Here is a 24,183-nt window from a genome sequence, read left to right on the forward strand (position 1 = left end):
GAAAGAAAGACAGACAGCGGGAGGGAGAGAGACAGAAAGAAAGACAGATAGACAGAAAGGAGCCAAGGAGAGAAAAAAAAAAGAAAGACAAAGGCACACATCTATTCTAGCACCCGTTAATGTAACGGGCTTAAAGACTAGTATAAATGATAATTAACATTTTCTCTGCGTACAGTGTGCTTTGTGTTTTTTAAAATTTTATTGTTGGTAAATCATTTTGACTTGGTCATTTTAAAAGTAGCTCGCAAGCCCAAAAGTGTGGGCACTCCTGCTGTAGAGCCATTCTTGCATGACTGGATGAGCTATATTTATCTTTTTTTTTTAGTTGTTTAAATTCATGCAGAAATAAATGGCTAGATTGAATCTAATGACTTCATTAACGCCTTTCCCTTTTTTAAACCTCTATACCATTTGAAAGAGGGCAAATATCTAATTATTCCCTTCTAGCATTGGATGCTTCTTAAATTTGTCAAACCTTAAAAAAGGAAGTCATATTGAGCATTGGAAAATAATAATAATTAACTAATAAAAATAGTACACATTTAGGGCTCCTTTTACTAAGTTATGAAAATGGTTTTAGCGTGTGCTTAGTGCGCGCAGAATTACCACAAGTGCTAGACGCTAATGCCGCATTGAGCTGGCGTTAGTTTTTCCGCGTAGCGCAGGAGTTTGCATGTGCTAAAAATGTTAGCGCACCTTAGTAAAAGAGGGGTTAATTTCCCCACCACCAAATTTCCCCATCCCGCCCCACCCGGCTACTTTTTCATGCCACCCAGCTGGAAAAAATTTCTGGGGAGACACTGAACTTGTTGCTGTTAATCTTGAAGAATGGGGTGAGTTGGGTTGGGGGGAGAAATGAGGGAAGGATTGAGAGGTGGGAAGGGGCAGTTGTTTCCTAAAATGGGTGCAGGGCTGCAAATTTTCTGTTCTTTATGAATGTTATTGTTAATTGTATTGATGTTGGTCTATTGCTGCTTTTTGCTTTGAGGTCATCATATGAAATGTTGAAATTTAGGATTTTAAATCTTAACTGGTACAGCATTTGATCAATATTCCATCTAACACAACATCAGCAATTAGAGAGCATGCAGGCAAGGCTGGAGTTAGGGTTTCTAGTATCTTCTGCATCTATGCACCAGTTTCCCTCTTGGCCCACCACAAATTCTATAAAAATGTTGAAAATTCTGCATTTATTTGTAGTATTTTGCATAGAATTCTATCCTGAGACCTGCAATTCCTTCCTGCCTTTTCCTTTCTCTGATTCCAGTCTCCTCAGTTCTCTCTCTCACTTCAACTGCGGTTGTGTCTCCCTCTAAATCCCACCCCTCTCTCACTTGCAACCTAAATCCCCTTCTTGGCCTCCATAGTCTAGCATTTCTCTCTCCCTCTTTCCACTGGCTAAGAATCTCTTCCTCCCTTCCCATCCCCTCTACTTACAGGTCCAGCATTCATGCCCCCTCCCCGCTGCAGGTCTAGCATCCATGTCCCCTCTTTTCTCATTCTCCCCCTGAAGTCCAGCATCCATGTTCCCTCCCCATTTCCCCCTGCAGGTCTAGCATCCATGTCCCCTCTCCTTCCCCTGCAGGACTAGCATCCATGTCCCCTCCCCTTATCCCCCTGCAGGTCTAGCATCCATGTCCCCACTTCTCTCCTTCTCCCCCTGCAGGTCTAGCATCTATGCCCCCTCCCTTCTCCTTCTTCCCCTGCAAGTCTAGCATCCATGTCCTGTCCTCTCCCCCCTATTTGCAGTCCAGGATCCATGTCCCCTCCTCTCCCCTCACCTATGTGCAGTGCAGCAACCATGTCCCTTCCCCTCTCCTCCCCCGGCAGGTCCAGCACCCATGTCTCTTCCCCTCTCCCCGACCCTTTTAGTATTCAAGTTTCAAGTTTATTAATTTTAATATACCGACCATCAAACAAATATCTGGCCGGTTAACAATAAAATTTAAAAGATAGGAAGACTAAAAAATTAAAGATAAAATAAATTGGTATATTAAATATATAGTGTGAACATAAATAATATTAACAAGACAAACTTGAGAGTGAGGGTAGATGGGAGAGGAGGGGAAAAGTTACATATTTAAGAAGAAAAAGGAGATAGTGGGGTTGGGATAAAACATACAGGGTGGGGTCGCTTTATTAAAGCGGTTGGTTGCTGGAATGAAAAGGAAAGATGATGAGTCTAAGCACTAGGAAATGCGTCACAGAATAAGAAGGTTTTTAGGCCTGTCTTAAATTTATCTAAACGTTGTTCATCGCGAAGTAGTTGTGGTAGGAGGTTCCATAAGGTTGGAGCAGTTACTGCAAAATTTACTTTTCGTGTATAATAAAAATCTTTTACGGAGGGAATAAAAAGAAGTTTTTGTTCAGTTGACCTTAGGGTTCGTGGGGAGCATTGGGGTATGAGAAGTTTATCAAGGAAAGAGGGCTGGTGAGCAGTGTTCCCTCTAAGCGGGCGGGTGTTGTGAGCAAACTTTTTTCACCGTGAGCCAAAAATATCGGGCGCCAGCAAGTTATGAGCCAACTCGCCCGATTCTCCTCTCGCCGCCCTGCCATCTGCCGTACGCCTCTTCCGATTGTGCGCTGTGACGAGAAACGTGTGCGCTGCGATGTAATATTTTGTGCGCCAGCGCAGCTTAGCGGGAACACTGGTTCAAATGGTTTTATTTATTTCCCCAAATTTATTTTTGTTATACGCATTGAAAATATTTGATATTGCGTTTAAATCAAAATCTCAATAAACTTGAAACGAGTGCCCGTGAGATTGTGGGAGGGTTAAATACTCAAAACTTAGAAGTTTTTGCTACGCCAGCTTTCTGGTATCTTTACATACAGTGGCGTACCTAGCATATGTAACATCCGGGGCCCATCATTTTTTGGCACCCCCCCCCCATCTGTAAGAAAAACATGATTTTTAGTAACAAACCACACGTCACACATGAGTACCTAGGAAAAGGCAGCATCTTACATATTGCAGTGAGCAGTACATCAATACACCCATTGTAAAACTAAACAAGCCAGACCAGCACAGATCAATCCTACACCGTCAATCCTAACAGAAAACCATGTCTTTCGAACACACAGAACACAGAAAACACCTTCGCCTAGTAAGGAATATGTAATCACAAACTAACCCCTCCCTCTTTTACAAAACTGTAGTGTGGATTTTAGCTACGGAGGTAACAGCTCTGATGCTCATAAAATTCTGAGCATCAGAGCTGCTACCACCAAGGCTGGTGCTAAAAACGCTTCACAGTTTTGTAAAAGGGGGGATAAAATAAAAATACATAGACAAAGGTTAAATTGAACCAGCAAGAAGCTGGACTCTGCATACAATGCTTCACAGAAACAGTGACACATGTCTCCTAAAGCAATAAATAAATAGAAATTTTTTTCTACCTTTGTCTTCTGTGGTTTCTCCTTTCCTCATCTTCTTGTAACTCTCTTCCTTCCATTCACTGTCTGCCGTCTCTCTTCCCCTATATGGCATCTTCTCTCCTTCTATGCCCCTTCCAGAAACTGTATGCCTCCCCCTTCCATCTCTCCTTTCACCCCATTGGTCTGGCATCTCTCTCCTCGCCTTCCCTCTCCCACACCTCTCCTCATAGTCTGGTATCTCCCCTTCCCTGATTCTCTGGCATCTCTCTCCTTTCCTTTTCTTCCATCTTTCGTTCCCCCTCCATGCTCTCACATCTCCCCCTTCCTTTTCCCTTAGACTGGCATACCTTCCTCCTATGCTCCAAGCCCTGGCATCTCCTTTAATTCCCTCCCTCATCTTCCTTCTCCCTCCAGCTGGGTACCGCAACACTCTTCCCTGCAGCTCTGCACTTCCCCACAATTGCCATGCTTCGGTTCCTCTTCTTCCTTCCTTCCTCCCCCCCCCCCCCCCGCGGGACCCTGCGGCACCATCAACTCTTACTCCCTCTAATGTCGGCCCTGCAGCTCCAGACTTCCTCGCACCTTCTCCCCTCCCCCTTTGGATCGCTATTATTTTAAATGTTATAGCCGCGGAGCTGTATCCATCAGTGGAGATGTCTAACCTCGGCCTGCCCCGGAACTCTTACTGCAGCAGCCGCCCGTCTAGGCAGGAACAGGAAGTCACTGTTGCAGTAAGAGTTCCGGGGCAGGCCGAGGTTAGACATCTCCACTGATGGATACAGCTCCGCGGCTATAACATTTAAAATAATAGCGATCCAAAGGGGGAGGGGAGAAGGTGCGAGGAAGTCTGGAGCTGCAGGGCCGACATTAGAGGGAGTAAGAGTTGATGGTGCCGCAGGGTCCCGCGGGGGGGGGGGGGGGAGGAAGGAAGGAAGAAGAGGAACCGAAGCATGGCAATTGTGGGGAAGTGCAATCCCCCCAATGCGTCCCCTTACCTTACCTCCCCTTACCTTTGCGACGCGTGTGTGCGCTGTGAAGAGAAACTTTGCGCTGCGATGTAATATTTTGTGCGCGCGCGCAGGCCAGCGCACCTTAGCGGGAACACTGCTGGTGAGAGAGTTTTATTTTAAAGGAAAGTAAAATGATTTTATAGGTAATACGGTGAGTGATGGGGAGCCAATGTGCTTTTTTTAGAAGAGGAGTGACATGGTCGTATTTGCCTATTTTATAAATAAGTTTTATTGCAGTGTTTTGTATTAGTTGTAGGCGTCGAATTTATTTTTGAGGGAGACCATTGAGAAGTGAGTTGCAATAATCTAAATGGGAGATAACTAAAGAGTGTATCAGAATAGTGATTGAATCGGTCTCTAGGACAGAAATTAAGGACCGGATGATACGTAGTTTGAAAAAACAGATTTTTGCGACTGAACTTATATGATCGTGGAAAGTAAGATCCCTATCAATGATAATGCCTAATAGTTTTATTTTTGTGTCCATTTGAATTGGAGTAGATTTGATTGAAATATTATCCAATAAGGATTCTGAAGTTTTGATTGGAAGTAGGAGGCCTCGGGATTTATCTAAGTTGAGGGAAAGTTTATTTGTAAACAGCCAATCATTTATAATGTCCAGTTTGTTATTTATGTCTTTTATGTCAGATATGTTTGATGTATTGACTGGGTGAAGAAGTTGTATGTCGTCTGCGTATGCGAAGATTGTAAATCCGATAGATTGAGCTAATGTAAGAAGAGGAGAAAGAAAGATATTAAATAGTAATGGGGATAGGATCGAACCTTGAGGGACACCATAAGATTGTGTCGTAGCAGAGGAGGTGACATTGTTTGCATGAACTATACTGTAGTGTTCGTTAAAGAAGGATGTGAACCATGAAAGAGCTGCACCTGTGATACCACAGTCTTTGAGTCTGTTGATGAGAAGAGAATGATCGATGGTATCAAAGGCTGCTGCTAGGTCAAGGGAAATAAGAACGACAGATTTTTGATGGTCATGGTAATATTGAATAGTTGTAATAAGGCCTAATAGTGACAGTTCTGTTGAATGAGAAGAGCGGAATCCAGTTTGGCATGGGTGTAAAGCGTGGGTTTTTTCAATAAACTCTGTAAGTTGGGAATGGATGATTTTTTCAGTTAATTTTGAGATCATAGGTAAATTAGCGATAGGGCGGTAATTTCTAGGTAGAGAGGGATCTAAGTTGTGTTGTTTGAGTTTTGGAAAAATAAGGGCTGTTTTCCAGGCAGTAGGTACGATACAGTCGGAGAGAGATTTGGATATCATTTCTGAGATGAATGGGCCGAAGAAGGAGAAAAAATTTTTGAGAATGGAAGGGGGAATACTTTCCAAGAGATTATTGGAGTTTAAGGATTGTAAAATAAGGTGGAGATTTGTTAGAGAGGGCATTTTAAAGTTGGAGAGAGTGCTGAATGAAAGATGTGAAGAGTCATCGGGGTTTTGAGAAGAGGAGGAATCTAGGAGTAATGGTCCAAGATGTGATCTGATGTTCTTGATTTTAGTATCAAACAAAAATGATAGTTCATCTGCATGAGGCTGGGTAGAAGGAGGTAGGTTTTTTTTTCTTAGAATATTTAGAGAGTGACTGAGCTATACTAAAAAGAATGGAAGAATTACGAGTGGAAGTAATGAGTTTGGAATAATATTCTTTTTTAATTTGTTGGATGGTTTTTTTATAATGAGACCCTTTTTCCTTATACATGAGGAGATTATTGAGGCGTGTTTTGCGCCATCTATGTTCGATAGAACGCAGTTGTCTACGGAGTAGGGCAAGATTTTCGTTGTACCATGGTTGTTGTTTTTTATGGGTCTGATTTGAAGAGGGGTGTTTTTCTACTTGAGGTGCCAGAGAGTCTAATAGAGATTTGGTGGAAGTTTCCCAGAGTGAGAACTGTTCTGAAATGGGGAAAGAAGAAAAGTCTTTGAGGTTTAAATCGAAAGAAGTTTGGATAGCATTGGTCTTGCGGATGTTATAATTATTCTTTTGTTGTACTTGGCTGAATGGTACTGGGAAATCTTGGTGCCATGTAATTAGAGTGTGATCAGACCATGGTAAAGTATGAAGTTGGAAGTTTTGAAAGAGATGTTTAATTGGAGTGGGACAGAAAACCATATCTAGGGTATTTCCTGCAGAATGGGTAGGCCTAGAGATAAAGGGAGATAATGATAGGTCAGAGATTAACGTTAAGAATTCAGAGGTATTGTAATGATTGGGAGAATTAAAATGAATGTTAAGTATATTACCTCATTCCTTAAAACACCCAGAGAAAGCTTACTACACTATAATGACAAGAAAACCACAGACCGGACCCCCTTGGTAGTGACATACAATCCAGAGCTAGAAAAACTAGGAAAAATGATAAGATTTTAACAACTACTACTCTAGGAAGATAAAAGAAATATTCTCAGCTCCACCTGTGCAGGCCTTCCGTCAGCCACCTAATTTGAAACAAAAATTTGAAAAAAGCAAGTTCCCCACTCAAACCCATGAAGAAGAGAATGACACACATCCTCATGGTGTGACAAATTGCAAACTGTGTAAGCGCATCTCATGGTCACTCACATGGGAAAACATTCAGCATAAAGGGATCCTTTACATGTTCATCTTCTAATATGGTGCACATAATTCAGTGCAAAAAGTACAAAGAAGCATGTTACATCAGTGAAGCAAGTCAAATGCTAAAGACCAGAGTCAACCTACATAAGAATTGCAATACCAGTCGGACAAGACTTTGGAAAAACTGACCACTGCACCAATGATTTTATGGTGAGAATATTGAAAGGGAACGTTAAAACAATCAAGAACGTAAAACCTTTGAAATCAAAATAAGGTATTTTGACACCTACCAGATAAGTCTCAACAGAGATCTGGGCTTTCTTCCCCACTATACACTTCTCCCTCCGAATTAGCTGTGATATGGGTTTTAACAGACCCGCGAATACAGAAAAACCGCAAATAACTTTTTCATATGTTATTCGCTGCTTTCTATTAAAAACCATCATGAATATGGTGAAACCGTGAACAACATGGTGGGAGGCCTGGCCTGTTTCTGAAGCAGAGGCAAAACACAGTGAAGAAAGTGCTGGGAATCAGCGATTTTTTTCTGTAAACGCTTGGAATCAGCGATTTCTCTATGCAAGCTGAAGTAATTTGGGGGTGAGGAGCCAGCAAGCTAAAAATCGTGAATAATCGAAACCGCGATTGCTGAAACCACAAATACGTAGGGAGAAGTGTAAAGACATTTAAAACTGTTCTGCCACCTTTCTGACTCCTGTCCACCCACTCACCCCCTCTCCTCTTCCTAACCCCAAAATGTTTTCATGTTTTCCTTATATATAATGATGATATCTGTCAACATTTGCTTTTTTTAATCTGAAGAAGGGGGGTTTACCTTCGAAAGCTCATCATAAAATGCATGGAGTTAATCCAATATAAAAGGTATCACCTTATTTCCTTTGTTTATTGTTTTGTTTCTTTATCATAATAAATTAAGTTTTTCATTCTCTTTGTCTTGTTTACTTATCTGTAGAGCAGGAAAATTCTCTTGTAGTATAGAGCTGCATACATATACTGCATACATATACTGTAGCACTGCTACAGAATTGATTATTATTAGTAGTAATATATGAAATCACTTACCTGCTCATTAGCTCTGTGGTAATATGTAGCGTGAGCTCCTGCCTGCCCCATCGTCAGGGTTGCTATCCAGTTTGGGGCTGTTAGAAAAAAACAAAAACCAAAACATAGCACTCACACAAGAATAAACTTGGGGGGCAAAATGTGAATTATGTTTATGACAGTAAGTCTGTGCATAGGACTGTTTCATTTATGATACAAAGACCAGAAATGAAATAGAGAGGAATGAAAGGTTAGGTCCTTACCTTTGCTAATCTTGCTTGTAAATCCACACTTTATTCCGGGACCAGTGGGTTATTTCCATCTACCTGCCAGGACTATGTAGGAAGTCTCAAACTTCAGAGAATTAAACCCCTCCCCTTCTTACCTCATCACTGTCGCTGTAAGCGTCAGTTAGTCTTAAAGCAGCCAGGAACATCTGTAGAGGACAAGAACAAGAGAGAGAGAGGGGAACGGGGATACTTCCTGACAAATAAGTCTATTCTGCTTATATCAACAAATGCAACAATGAAAAACGAGAGAACAGGTCATTAAACATTTGAAACCTGAAAGACAAAACAGTGCTATAAGGGGTGACAGCCTGTACCGTCAGAAGGGGGCGCCTGAACTAGAGACCCCCCAAAACTAAATGTTAAATCCATTCTAATGGCACTCTTATAAAGACTGATCAGAAAACAGCCAACTTACCAGTACTTGGAAAGGCAGACAAAGCACAGTTACTTACCGTAACAGTTGTTATCCAGGGACAGCAGTTGACGTTATCAATGGAGCCCCGATGTGGACAGCCTCGCAAGCATACTTGCTTGTAGAAAACTTTAGAAGTTTCGAATCAGCCGCACCGCCATATGTGCGAGTGCCTTCCCGCCCAGCACTTGGTGAGTCTCCTCAGTTCAGATAGCTAGCAGAGAAGCCAATCAGGGGAGGTGGGTGGGTTGAGAGAATAGCTGCCTGCTGTTTCTGGATAACAACTGTTATGATAAGTAACTGTGCTTTATCCCAGGACAAGCAGGCAGCCTATTCTCACATATGGGTGACCTCCAAGCTAACCAGAATGGGATGGTGGGATCGTTGCCAACTTAGGAGAATTAATTATTGTCTGGAGAAAACATCCAGACAATAATGAGAGGTGAAAGTATGAACCGAGGACCAGGTGGCAGCTTTACAACTTTCCTCAATAAGAGCGGATCTGAGGAAAGCTACTGAAGCTGCCATTGCTCTGACTTTATGGGCTGTGACTCTACTCTGAAGATGTAGCCCAGCCTGGGCATAAGAACATAACATAAGAATTGCCGCTGCTGGGTCAGACCGGGGGTCCATCGTGCCCAGCAGTGCGCTCACGCGGTGGCCCTCTGTCAAAGACCAGCCCTAACTGCGTACGTTCCGGTTCAGCAGGAACTTGTCCAACTTTGTCTTGAATCCCTAGAGGGTGTTTCCCCCCTATAACAGCCTCCGGAAGGGTGTTCCAGTTTTCTACCAATCTCTGGGTGAAGAATTTCCTTACGTTTGTACAGAATCCACCCCCTTCAACTTTAGAGAGTGCCCTCACATTCTCCCTACCTTGGAGGGGGTGAACAACCTGTCTCTATCTACAAAGTCCCTTCATTATCTTGAATGTTTCAATCATGTTCCCCCCTCAGCCTCCACTTTACAAGGGAGAAGAGGCCCAGTTTCTCTAATCTTTCACTGTACGGCAGCTCCTCCAGCCCTTAACCATCTTAGTCGCTCTTCTCTAGACCCTTTCAAGTAGTACTGTGTCCTTCTTCATGTATGGCGACCAGTGCTGGATGCAGTACTCCAGGTGAGGGTGCACCATGGCCCGGTACAGCGGTATGATAACCTTCTCCGATCAGTTCGTGATCCCCTTCTTTATCATTCCTAGCATTCTGTTCGCCCTTTTCACCGCCGCCGTACATTGCGTGGACAGCTTCATTGACTTGCAAGCTCTTCTGAGCAGGGACTGTCTACTGTATGTTAGAATGTACAGCGCTGCGTACGCCTTTCAGCGCTATAGAAATAATAGCAGAAAGATACAAGCAGCCATCTAGTTGGAGATGGTACGCTTAGAGATTGGATGTACCAACTTGTCTGTATCGAAGGAGACAAAAAGTTGAGGAGCAGTTCTGTGTAGTTTGGTGCGTTCCAAGTAGAAGGTCAAAGCACGTTTACAGTCCAGAGTATGAAGAACTGATTCTCCAGGGTGAGAATGAGACTTTGGAAAAAACACTGGAAGAACAATGGATTGGTTGAGATGAAATTCTAAAACCACTTTAGGTAAGAATTTAGGATGAGTACGAAGGATCATCTTGTCATGATGGAACACAGTGAAAGGTGGACCATAAACTACAGCTTGTAGCTCACTGACTCTTCAAGCAGATATGAGGGCAATGAAAAACACCACTTTCCAAGTGAGATACTTCAGATGAGCCATAGACATTGGTTCAAATGGAGGCTTCATCAATTGAGCAAGAACAATATTGAGATCCTAAACCACTGGAGGCGGTTTGAGAGAAGGTTTGACATTGAAAGGTCCTTTCATGAATTTGGAAACCACCGGATGAGCAGAAAGGGGTTTCCCTTCAATGGAAAGCAGCAATTGCATTGAGATTGACTCGGATAGATGTAGACTTGAGGCCAGAGGTGGATAAGTGCAAAAGATAATCTAAAACTGAAGATAAGGAGGAATGCTGAGGCTCCTTATCAGGAGAGATGCACCATGTAGAAAATCTAGTCCATTCTTGGTGGTAGCATTGTCTAGTGCAGTGGTTCCCAACCCTGTCCTGGAGGAACACCAGGCCAATTGGGTTTTCAGGCTAGCCCTAATGAATATGCATGAAGCAAATTTGCATGCCTATCAATTCCATCATATGCAAATCTCTCTCATGCATATTCATTAGGGCTAGCCTGAAAACTCGATTGGCCTGGTGTTCCTCCAGGACAGGGTTGGGAATCACTGGTCTAGTGGTAGGATTTCTAGAAGCCTCTAAAATGTCTCTTACAGGTTGAGAAAACTTAAGAGGAGTTATGTTGAAAGGTACCAAGCTGTCAGGTGCAGAGACTGCAGGTTGGGATGAAGTAGAGATCCTTGACTCTGTGTAAGCAGAGACGGAAAACCTGGTAGAAGGTATGGCTCCCTGCTGCTGAGCTGAACTAGAAGGGAGTCCAAGGTTGTCTTGGCCAATGAGGAGCTATCAGAATCATCGTGGCATGATCGTTCTTCAACTTGACAAGAGTCTTGAGAATGAGAGGGAATGCATACAGGAAGAGATTCATCCATTCCAGTAGAAAAGCATCTGCCTCGAGGCGATGAGGAGAATATATCCTGGAGCAGAACTGAGGCAGCTTGTGGTTCTGGGGAGATGCAAAGAGATCTATCTGAGGAGTTCCCCACTGCGAAAAAATGTGATGAAGCGAGGAATTGAGTGTCCATTTGTGAGGTTGCAGAAGATGACTCAATTTCGCCCCTTGAATGTAGACAGCTTTCAGGAAAGTGTTGTGGAGAATTGCCCAGTCCGAAACCTTCAGAGTTTCTTGACAAAGGGAAAGAGATCCTGTCCCTCTCTGTTTGTTGACATAGTACATGGCGACTTGCTTGTCCGTCTGAATGAGGACTACCTGGTCATGAAGAAGATGTTGAAAAGCTTAGAGAGCATTGAAGATCGCTCTGATTTCCAACAGATTGATGCAACACTGACGATCCGTACTGGTCCAGTGGCCTTGAGTACGGAGACCATCAAGATGAGCCCCCCAAGTGTAGGTCGAGGAATCTGTTGCGAGGACCTTCTGATGAGGGGGCGTTTGAAGTACCATCATGCATCTCGCTGAGATTGAAGAGCGGGGCAACACTGCATGACAGAGTTGAAAAAGAGCATCCAGACGTTGTTAAGGAAGGAATGCTCTGAGTTGGGTAGTGTCCAGAACAGCTCCGATGAACTGTAGATTCTGAGAGGGCTCAAGTTGGGATTTGGGAAAGTTGATTTCGAATCACAAGCATTGTAGGAACCACGTAGTCCGTTGGATCGCTACAATAACCCCTGAGATGTTGATTCTTTGATGAGACAGTCATCTAGGTAGGGAAACACCTGAAGACCATGGTTCCTTAGAGCTGCTGCTACCACCACCAGGCACTTGGTGAATACTCTGGGAGATGAAGCCAGGCCAAAGGGTAGCACTCTGTATTAGTAATGCAGATTTCCCACCCGAAATCTAAGGTACTGATGGGAGATCGGATGAATGTGAATGTAAGCCTCCTTGAAATCTAGAGAACATAACCAATCATTCTGATTTAAAAGGGGGTAAAGGGTCACCAGGGACAACATGCAAAATTTTTCTTTGACTAAAAATTTGATGAGAGCCCTGAGATCCAGAATGGATCGCAGATCGCCCGTCTTCTTCGGAACAAGGAAGTAACGGGAGTAAAACCCCCTGCTCTGCTGTTCCGGAGGAACTTCTTCGATGGCACAGTGATGAAGTAGAGCTTGAGCTTCCTGAAGAAGAAGGGCGATCTGGGATGGATTGGAAGGATACTCTCTTGGAGGAAGCTCTGGTGGAACCTGAGTGAAATGAAGAGAGCATCCTTCCCTGATTATTGACAGCACCCAGAGGTCGGATGTAATGGTCTCTCATCAATGGTAAAAATGATGGAAACGACCACCTATTGGGGGAAGAGAAGACAGAGGCAGAACAATGGAAGTTATGCTCTGTTTTAAACAGTCAAAAAGGCTGTGCAGCCTTAGGCGCAGCAGAAAGCTGAGGTTTCTGTTGCTTCTGCTGCTGTTGTTCCTTGGGAGTATAACGCCTCTGAAAAATTGGAGTAGGGCATGAAGGTTTTGCAGGAGCTGGTTTTGGCTTGACAATGGAAACAAAAGATTTTTCATGTTCAGACAATTTCGTAGTGGCAGCCTCTATGGATTCATCAAAGAGGTCATTGCCCTCACAAGGAATGTTAGCCAGACGGTCCTGAAGATTAGGGTCCAAGTCAATGGTGTGAAGCCAGGCCAAAAGGCACATCGCTACAGAGAAAACAGTGGCCCTAGCAGATAGTTCAAAAGCATCATAAGATGACTGGAGATGTAATCTGAGTTGACAGAGTAGCAGTGACTTCTTGGAACTCAAAATGCCTATGTTGATCCAGGTTCTTCAGAAAGCCTAGAAGAAGATCAATGAGGAACTTGAGATAAGTGACAAAGACAAAGTTGTAGTTGAGGACTTTGGAGGACATCATAGCATTTTGATAAAGACAACGTCCAAACTTGTCCATGGTCTTACCCTCTCTTCCAGGAGAAATTGTAGCATAGACCCTGGAAGAATGGGTTCTTTTCAATGAGGACTCCACGAGGAGTGATTGGTGAGATAACTGTGAATTCTCAAACCCTTTGCAATGTAGAGTTCTATACCTCAAGCCTAACTTGCCTAGAACAGCAGGTATAGCATATGGAGTCTCCAGATATCGTTTGAAAGTTTGATATAAAAACTTATGAAGAGGAAGCTTAAGTGACTCTGCAGGAGGTTGAGGCAGATGCATGACCTCTAGATACTCCTTAGAGTATTTAGAACCAGCATCTAATTGAATTTCCAGGTCATCAGCCATCTGACGAAGGAAGGAAGAGAAGGACAGCTGATCCGCCAGGGTCCTGCCTCGAGAGGGACTCGAAGACCTTGAGGCGCCTCGGGTGGAGAATGAAGGCGATGCCACTCTGGAAAAGTGGTATTCCAAAGAATATGGAGACTTGGAGGAGGCAATGGAAGCAGCTGATTCCTCTGGGTCTGGAAGCGGTGACCTCGATCGAGGAGTTGGAGGCCTCGAAGAACTGGAAAGTCTGGAATGAGGTCTAGACGAGGAAGGCTGCTCTTTGGAAGGAGACCTGTGTCTCAATGGATGCCTCGATCGACGAGAGTGGTGTCTGGAAGCAGGTCTCGAGTAGGCTCGAGGAGACTTCACACTATGTATGGAAACAGGCAATGTTGCTGGTGAATGAATACGGCTAGAAGCTGTAGATCGAAACTCAGTGGTTTGGATCGAGGAATCTGGAAGCACTCCCAAAGACTCCTTGTATGAAGTGTGAGGATTCCTGTCGAGACACTCGCAAAGAATCTACTCCTTGCATCGAGTGTGTAGATGCCAGACCAGACACTCGCAAAGACTCTGCTCCTTGCATAGAGTGTAAAGGTTCAGCTCAAGGCACAACCAGGGACTCGACCTCACGGGAGACTGCTGATTGCCCAGGCTGGATTACATGAGGTAGTGTCGAGGCAGAACCAAATTTGCTCAGTAATTGAACAAATGCTGCTCCAACATGGTCTGGAGAGAAGCCTGCAAATGTGGATCCGCGTCTGAAACCGGACCACTTGCTGAGGCTAAAGGTTTCAAGGTGACAGTTGAGATGTGCTTCGACTTGGAGGTCTTGGAGAGCTTGAGGACCACCGCCGGAACCTTCTGCTTAGGTATCTGACCTGAAGGAAGCTCAGGAGAAGATGAAGCAGGCGTACTCGAGACCAAAGACGATCCAAACAAGGATGGTCTAATAACACTCGAGGTCGGAGTCGTGGAAGCAGGAGGACCTTCGGTGGAAGGTGGGACTGAGGCAGCACTCAAGGTCGAAGGTGTCACTGAAGAGTCCATGCTAAAGACTTTTTCCACTAAAACCCGAAGACGTTTAAGGGTTTGAGGTTGAAGAGTAGCACAGCGCTCGCACGACTTAGGACTATGGTCAGGCCCAAGGCACTTGAGGCACCAGCAGTGTGGGTCCGTGAGAGAAATCGCACGCTGGCACTGCCTACACTTCTTGAAGCCCATTACTGGCTGGGACATAGGAGGGAAGATGGCTGCTGCGAAGTCTAAGCCCGCAGACTGCGACTGAGCGGCCTGCCCTGCCAGTTAGTCAATGAAGAAAAATAAAGTCTTCTTTTTTTTTAAATTGAAAGAAAATAAGTAACACAGTGATTCGCGACTAAAGAACACAAACCGCGGTGAGAGAAGGCACAAAGCGAACGAAGTTAGAAACATAGAAACATAGAAGATGACGGCAGAAAAGGGCTACAGCCCATCAAGTCTGCCCACTCTGCTTACCCACCCCCTGTCTATGCCCTAATGACCCAATTTCCTTATTTTGACCCTCGTAGGGATCCCACATGGGTATCCCATTTATTCTTAAAGTCTGGAACGCTGTCTGCCTCGATCACCTGCACTGGAAGCTTGTTCCAATGATCAACCACTCTCTCTGTGAAGAAATACTTTCTGGTGTTGCCATGAAATTTTCCACCCCTGAGTTTGAGCGGGTGCCCTCTTGTGGCCGAGGGTCCCTTGAGAAAGAAAATATCATCTTCCACTTCGACACGTCCCGTGAGGTATTTAAATGTTTCGATCATGTCTCCCCTCTCCCTACGTTCCTCGAGAGTGTAGAGCTGCAATTTGTTCAGTCTCTCTTCGCACGAGAGACCCTTGAGCCCCGAGATCATCCTGGTGGCCTTCCGCTTCTTGGCTCAGTGGGAAACTGAGGAGACTCGCCCTGTGCTGGGCGGGAATGCACTCACGCATGCGCAGTGCGGCTGACTCGAAACTTCTAAAGTTTTCTACAAGCAAGTATGCTTGCGGGGCTGTCCGCATCGGGGCTCCATGGATGACGTCACCCATATTTGAGAATAGGCTGCCTGCTTGTCCTGGGATAATTAGCAAAGCAACAAGGTATAGGGCGGATTATCGGAATAAAGTGTGGATGTACAAGAAAAAAGATTAGCGAAGGTAAGAACCTAATCTTTCATTTTTGTACAAGCCCACTTTTTTCTGGGACCAGTGGGATGTAACAGAGTAGTTCCAGAAAATCAGGGTGGGACTGAATGAGCCTGCTGCCAAAATAGAGGCACCAAAAGCAGCATCCTGCTTGGCTGCCTCATTGATCCTGTAAAACTTGGTGAACTTATGCAAGGAGGCCTAGTGAGCGCCCCTGCAAATCTCATACAGAGAAACAGCCGATGACTCTGCCTAAGAGGATGAAACACCTCTGGTAGAATGAGCCTGAACCGAGAAGGGGGGCTTCTTTGCAGCTGCCACGTAAGCAATGGAAATGGCCATACAGATCCATCTGGAAATGCAGTATTCTGCATTCTTCGTAATCTAAGTACATTTGCATGGTGTCAGGCAATATGAACTGAATTGCACTAATCAAAGTATCAATGACCGAACAAGTAATCTAAATGTTATAAGTTTGAAATATGATTTGATGGTCTGCAGCTTCCACAAGATAAAGAAACATTTTTTCACCAGCGCCAAGGTAAATGCTTTCATTGTTAGAGTTCTATCTAAATGTATTCCCAGGATTTTAATTTCAGATTCGATAGGGTAAGTAATCCTACCCAATGTTAACTCTATCTAACACCTTTTTAGAAGGGGATGCAAAGAAAAATTTAGTTTTATTTGAGTTTAACTTCAACTGATAATCTCTCATCCAGTTCATAATAGACATGATCTCTTGGATTATGGTTAAGGATGCAGTGAAATCCTTTAAAATAGGTACCCTAATCAAACTATCATCTACGTAACTAAAGATCTTCACATTCAGAGAATCAAATTTCTCACTCAATGATGCCATATAGATATTAAAAAGTATTGGAGAGAGGGAAGAACCCTGTGGACCACCACATGGGTTCCTCTAGATTCCAGAGAGAGTACCATTGAAAAATACTTAATAAGTACGAAGTTTAAGAAAGTCCTGAAACCATCGTAAAACCTTGTCCGATATACCCATGGCATCAAGACAATCAAGTAAGATGTCATAATTAACCATGTCAAACGTACTGCTCATCTCAAACTGCAGTAACAATGCTCCCATTCCTCTACTAAAGAGTAAATACAAATGATTCACAAGTGAAATTATTAGTGTTTCTGTACTATATGTAGAGCGAAAGCCTGAATGAGAGAAATATAAACAAGGAAAACGATCCAAATAATCAACAAGTTGTTGGCAGATAATGCCCTCCAATTAACTTTGTAAATAAAGGTATAGAAGCAACAGGTCTATAGTTATTAACCTCAATAATTGAATTTTTAACCAATGGTGTAATTATTATATGGGCTTTTTCTTTTTGGAAATTCTCCCTTCCTCAATACATCTGTTAACCAATTATAGAGGTCTCTCTGAAAAGTTACACTTGGGGTCATCATAATATTTGAACAGGAATCTAATCGGCAAGAGGATTTTGAATATTTTGCATATAGTTTTTTTAATTGGTTCCAATCTGATGCTTCAAACAAGTGCCAACTCAAGTTTACCAAACAGGAATCTATGGGTATTTTTTCAGAAATCAGCTCAATATCTGATGTAATAGAACAGGACTGACGAAGAGTCCTTATTTTCCTTTCGAATTAGGTAGAAATTTCAAGAGATGATGGAACCTTATCTTGGGAAGCAGCTGTTAACTCCGAAACATCACAAATATTTGATACTATCCTAAAGAGTTCTTTTGTATCTGTCTTAGTGGAGCCTATTTTTGCTGAATAGAATTGTTTACGTTTGCCTTTTAACATCTTATTGTACTCCCTTACTTCCCTACGCCAAATTAATTGCTCTTCATTTGCCTTGGATTTTAGTCACTTTCGTTCATAACACCTTAAAGTTATTTTTTTGTGTTTGAAATTCTAGCACGAACCATAATTGTGTTTCTTTTTCCATTTATTTATGGCATGTCTTGGTGCTATAGCATCTAGAATCGTCGCACTTGATTTATCCCAGTACTCCAAAAATTCTGCTCATAATGGTTCCAAAATTCAATTGGGCTAACAAATCCTCTAGCTAATGTTTTAATTTTAGGATTAGATTCTTTAGGTATTAATGAAAGGAGCCAACCTAAGTTAAAGTAGTGGACAAAATGATCTGACCAAATCAAAAGTAGCCACAAACTATTTGTAATATTGATTCTTGGCATTGAAATATTTTTGGAATAAAAGCTAATTAAGTCCAATTGGTGTCCTTTCTGATGTGTTGCTATCTAACAAATTATTTTCCATCGATTATAATGTTCTTTAATATGGAAGCTATAACCAATGATGCTTTATTATTTAAGGCTTTATATACTAACTAAAGAACCTTAAATTGAATCTGCCACAAAACAAGGAACCAATGAAAATTATATTAAAAAAATAAGTGCAATATGGTCATAATTAGAATCCCCCAATACTAATCCTGCTGCTGCAGCAGCAAACATCTGTATATTGAGCTGCATCTTTCTCCTCTGCCACCATGCTTCTGGCTGCTGATTTGATCTGTATGGATGAACGGATTTTTGTAGAGTTCACTGCATCTTTCTCCTTTGCCACCATGTTTCTGACTGCTGATTTGATCTGTATGGTTGAATGGATTCTTGTACAGTTCAAATCATCAATCAGGCTCAGAACAGCAGAGAAGGACATAGCTTGATGTTCAAACCATTTACTTCCACTGTTATCTCCTCTTGCCAAACAACTGCTGTATGGGGTTGGAGGAAGAGAGGTGTTACAGGACAGCCATTATTTCTATTACATTTGCTTCCTGCTCCCCTTTGCACAATTCTGTGCGAACTCTACTGCAAATTTGAGTAATCACAGAAGACTAAGTACCTGTGTATCTGCCAGCTAACGACATGACTGATCCTTCCTCTCCTGGGCGACGATGGTAAACCAACTCCCCTCCAAGAGCCAAGCTGGGTGTAATACTCTGCAGATAGTGTGTCACCAAGATACCTGGAAATACAAAAAAAGGACTGTAAAAGTTGGACTGTAGCCATAGAAGAAAGATTAAATGAATTCTTCACTTCAGTATTCACCAAGGAAAATGTAGGGAAGATACCAGTACCAGAAATGTTATTCAATGCTGATGAGCCAGAGAAACTGAAATAAATTACTAACACTGGAAGATGTATTGAGTCAATTTCACAAACTGAACAGTAGCAAATCGCCTAGACCAGATGGTATGCATTCAAGAGTGCTGAGAGAATTGAAAAATGAACTTGCAGAGCTATTGTTAGTAACTTGTAATTTATCTTTAAAATCTAGCATGGTACCGGAGGGTGGCCAACATAACACCAATTTTTAAAAAGGGTTCTAGAGGAGATCCAGGAAATTATAGACTGGTGAGTCTGATGTCGGTGCCGGACAAAATAGTAGACCCTATTATAAAGAACAAAATGACAGAATTTATACATAAGCATGGATTAATGAGAGAAAGCCAGCATAGATTTAGTAAAGGGAAATCTTGCCTAACCAATCTACTGTATTTCTTTGAAGGAATGAATGCACGTGTGGATAAAGGTGAGACGGTTTATCGTGTATTTGGATTTTCAAAAAGCATTTGACAAACTACTTCATGAAAGACTTCTGAGGAATTAAAGTCATGTGATAGGACAGCCCTGCACAACATATAGCCCCTGGCCACATGCGGCCCAGCTCTCACTCCGCTCTCCTGTTCTTCTCTCCTAGTCTCACCTTTAAAAGCGCCGCCGCCGCTTTCAAGGACCAACAAGCTAATTACGGCAGCCTGCAGAGCGAACCTAGCAGGCTGCCGTCAGTCTCTGCACATGTTCTCTCTGCTGTGGTCCTGCCCCTGACATCAGAGGAGGGGGACGGGACCATGGCAGAGGGAATGTGCTTTGGAGGCCAATGACAGCCTGCTAGGTTCGCTCTACAGGCTGCCATAATTAGCTTAGTGGCAGACCATGGAAGACGACCTCTCTCGCTGGGTGTGGGAAGAAGCAGGGGTAAGGCCCCCACCCATCGCGAGGGCCCCGGCAGAATGCTGGATCTGGAGGGAGAGACAGAAAAGGACCTTGAGAAGGGGCGGGAAAATAGACTTGAAAACAGGGAAAGACAGGGCAGATGCTGGACTAGAGGAGGTAGAGAGGGGAAACACTCTGAATCGAAGAGACAGAGATGCCAGGCCCTGGGAAGGGGGAAGACAAAGAGAATGAGAGAGACAGAAAGACCTGGATCAAAGGTGGGAGGACTCAAAATGTTAGCAGAAGGAAGATAGAGGGAGAAACCTGAAACAAAGGGGAGGCAGAAGAGAGGGGGCAGATTTTGGACTTGGGGGTGTATAGAGAGGAGACTGCAGAGAGCTGGAAAGATTCTGGACCAGGGAGGTAGTGAGGAAGGAAGGAGAAAGAGAGAAGCAGAGAAAGACCTGGAAGAAAGGAGAACAAATGCTGGGAAGCTGCCATCGCTCTGACCTTATGGGCTGTGATTTTTCTGTCAAGTGGCAATCCAGCTTGGGCATAGCAGAATGAGATGTAAGCCGCCATCCAGTTAGAGATGGTGTGCTTGGAAACAGGGCATCCCAACTTCTTCGGATCAAAGGAGAAGAAAAGTTGAGGAACAGTTCTGTGAGGCTTGGTGCGTTCTAGGTAGAAGGCTAAAGCATGCTTAGTCCAGAGTATGCAGGGCAGATTCTATAGGGTGAGAATGTGGCTTCGGAAAGAACACTGGAAGCACAATGGATTGGTTGAGATGAAATTCTGAGACAACTTTAGGAAGGAATTTTGGGTGCGTGCGGAGAACCAACTTGTCATGATGAAATACTGTAAAAGGTGGGTCTGAAACCAAGGCTTGTAGCTCACTGACTCTTCGAGCAGAAGTGAGGCCAATGAGAAACACCACTTTCCAAGTGAGATACTTCAGGTGAGCCTTGTGAAGAGGCTCAAATGGAAGCTTCATAAGTTGTAAAAGAACAACACTTAGGTCCCAAACCACTGGAGGCGGTTTGAGGGGAGGATTGACATGGAACAGTCCTTGAATCTGGAAACCACAGGATGAGCAGATAGAGGTTGATGGAAAGCAGCGATTGCACTGAGATGGACTCGTATCGAGGAAGACTTGAGGCCAGAATGAGACAGATGCAAAAGATAGTCCAAAACTGAAGACAAGGAGGAGTGTTGAGGCTCCTGGCGCTGAGAGACACACCAAACAGAGAATCTAGTCCATTTCTTGTGGTAGCATTGTCTAGTAGCGGGCTTCCGTGAAGCTTCTAGGACGTCCCTCACTTGTTGGGAAAACTGTAGAGGGGTCACGTTGAGAGGAACCAAGCTGTCAGGTGTAGAGACTGCAGGCTGGGGTGAAGCAGAGATCCCTGCTGCTGAGTTGGAGTAGAAGGGAGTACCAAGGTTGTCTGGGCCACCGAGGGGCAATCAGGATCATGGTGGCATGGTCTGACTTCAGCTTGACCAGAGTCTTTTGAATGAGAGGAAATGGAGGAAATGCATATAGAAAGCGATTCGTCCAGTCCAGGAGGAATGCATCTGCCTTGAGGCGCTGAGGGGTGTAGATCCTGGAGCAGAAGTGAGGCAGTTTGGAGTTGTGGGATGCTGCAAAGAGGTCTATCTGAGGTGTACCCCACAGGGAGAAGATGTGATGAAGGGGCGTGGAGTTGAGTCCATTCATGAGGTTGCAGGAGACAGCTCAAGTTGTCTGCTAAGGCATTGTCCACCCCCTTAATGTAGACCGCTCTGAAGAAGGTGTTGTTGCGAGTCGCCCAATCCCACACCTTCAGAGCTTCCTGGCAGAGGGAGGCCGATCCCGTGCCTCCCTGCTTGTTCACATACTACATGGCGACCTGGTTGTCTGTGCGAATGAGGACAACCTGGTTGCGAAGGAGGTGTTGAAAGGTCTGGAGAGCGTTGAAGATCATCCTGAGTTCCAGGAGATTGATGTGGCACTGGCGGTCTGTGCTGGTCCAGTAACCCTGGGTGTGGAGGCCATCCAGATGAGCCCCTCAGGCGTAAGTTGACGAGTCGGTCGTGAGGACTTTCTGATGGCGGGGTTTTGGAACAACAAACCTTTGGAGAGATTGGAGGATAGCATCCACCAGTGAAGAGACTGTTGCAGAGCAGGAGTGACCTGGATATATTGAGTCAGAGGGTCGGACGTCTGGGACCACTGAGACGCCAAGGTCCACTGAGGAGTCCTGAGGTGAAGTCTGGCAAACGGAATCACGTGTACTGTAGAGGCCATGTGGCCTAGCAGGACCATCATCTGTCTCGCTGGGATGGACGGGCGAGAGGACACTGAGTGGCAGAGATGAAGCAGAGCCTCCATGCGTGGGGGAGGGAGGAATGCTCGGAGTTTCGTAGTATCCAGAATCGCCCCGATGAAGGGGAGAGTCTGGGAAGGCTGTAGATGGGATTTTGGAAAGTTTATCTCGAAACCCAGATGTTGTAGTAACCAAATTGTCTCTGAGTCGCGAGGGTGACTCCTTGAGACGTGGAATCCTTGATGATCCAGTCGTCCAGGTATGGGAACACCTGGAGGCTGTGGTTCCTGAGTGCAGCGGCTACCACTTGGCGAAGACTCTGGGGGATGAGGCTAAGCCGAAGGGGAGCACTCAGTATTGCAGATGAAGATTTCCCACCCGGAATCTGAGAAATTGGCGTGAGGCCGGATGAATGGGGATGTGAGCGTAGGCCTCCTTCAGATCCAGAGAGCATAGCCAATCGTTCTGCTCGATGAGGGGGTACAGGGATGCCAGGGTCAACATACTAAACTTTTCTTTGACCAGAAATTTGTTGAGCACCCTGAGGTCCAAGATGGGTCGCAGATCGCCCGTCTTCTTCGGAATAAGGAAGTACCGGGATTAAAACCCCTTGTTCTGTTGGTCCCGAGAGACCGGCTCGACAGCCCCAAGCTCCAGCAAAGCCTGGGCTTCCTGAAGAAGAAGGGCGGTCTGTGTCAAGTTGGAAAGATTCTCTCTTGGAGGATGTTCCGGAGGAACCTGGTGAAATTGAAGGGAGTATCCCTCCTTGACAATGGAGAGGACCCAGAGGTCGGTGGTAATAGACGTCCATCGATGGAAAAAATGATGGATGCGACCTCCGATAGGTGGAATCACTGAAAACGGCAGAGCGACAGAGGTTATGCTCTCTTTGAGACAGTCAAAAGGGCTGAGGAGCCTTAGGGGCAGCAGATGGTTGAGGCTTTTGCTGATGTTTCCATGGGTGCTGCCTCTTCACAGGCTGTCGGATGGGGGGAGCCTGTTTCGGGGGGTAACGCCGCTGGTAGATCAACAGTGGGCGTGATTGACGAGGAGGAGCAGACCTGGGTTTCGGACGCAGGATGGACTGGAACAGTGGTCTCAAACTCGCGGCCCGGGGGCCACATGCGGCCCGCCAGGTACTATTTTGAGGCCCTCGGTTTATTTATCATAATCACAAAAGTAAAATAAAATAGTTTCTTGATCATACGTCTCTTTAGCTATAAATTATAATATTATTAAGACTTAGGCAAAAGTAAAGATTTATAAACTATAAAGAGTTTTACCTCATGCCTCATGCAAAATTGTCATTTCTTTAATAAGATATTAACTATTTTTTTTTCTGCGGCCCTCCAAGTACCTACAAGTCCAAAATGTGGCCCTGCAAAGGGTTTGAGTTTGAGACCACTGGACTGGAAGGACTTCTCATGGTCCGAGAGCTTCTTGGTTACCGCCTCGATGGACTCAAAGAGGTCGGAGCCGGCGCATGGAACATTGGCAAGCCTGTCCTGGAGGTTGGGGTCCATGTCGATGGGCCGCAGCCACGCCAGCTGGCGCATGACCACCGAACATGCTACGGCCCGAGCCGCCAGCTCGAAGGCATCGTAGGAGGATTGCATAAGCTGTACCCGAAGTTGGGATAATGAGGCCAGCACCTCCTGGTACTCGAACTGAGCTCTAGGATCCACGTAGGGCATAAACTTCTGGAATACGGACAAAAGAAACTCAAAATATGTTGTGAAGTGGAAGTTGTAATTCAGAACTCTCAAGGCCATCATGGAGTTCTGGTAAACTCTCCTGCAGAACCGGTCAATGGTCTTTCCCTCTCTACCAGGTGAGACGGAGGCGTAGACCTGGGAGGGATGGGACCGCTTCAATGAGGACTCCACCAAAAGGGATTGGTGGGAAAGCTGCGAGCCGTCGAACTCCTTACGGTGGATAGTGTGGTATTTGGTGTCTAATTTACTTGGCACTGCGGGGATCGAATAAGGTGTCTCGAGGCACCGTGCGAAGGTTTGGTCTAGCAGCTTGTGTAAGGGAAGCTTGAGGGACTCCGCAGGTGGTTGAGGGAGGCACATAGTCTCGAGGTATTCTTTCGAGAATTTGGACCCCGTATCCAGGGGGATGTCCATGTCATTGGCCATCTGTCGAAAG

The 24,183-nt window shown here is 44.6% G+C and overlaps 1 protein-coding gene across 3 annotated transcripts in view; it reads right to left on the reverse strand.

The window, feature by feature from the left end:
* TOMM40 (translocase of outer mitochondrial membrane 40) overlaps nucleotides 1–24,183 on the reverse strand; it is a 138,908-nt gene that overhangs the window by 22,352 nt on the left and 92,373 nt on the right. For all 3 annotated transcript variants that reach the window (XM_033914232.1, XM_033914231.1, XM_033914233.1), the window contains exons 7-8: nucleotides 18,633–18,755; nucleotides 8,048–8,124 (exon numbers count right to left, since the gene is read on the reverse strand). In XM_033914232.1, coding sequence (XP_033770123.1) covers nucleotides 8,048–8,124; nucleotides 18,633–18,755 — 200 coding nt within the window. The remainder of the gene's footprint in view (nucleotides 1–8,047; nucleotides 8,125–18,632; nucleotides 18,756–24,183) is intronic.

This window comes from Geotrypetes seraphini, chromosome 11 (genome assembly GCF_902459505.1).
Source record: "Geotrypetes seraphini chromosome 11, aGeoSer1.1, whole genome shotgun sequence".
NCBI lineage: Eukaryota > Metazoa > Chordata > Amphibia > Gymnophiona > Dermophiidae > Geotrypetes > Geotrypetes seraphini.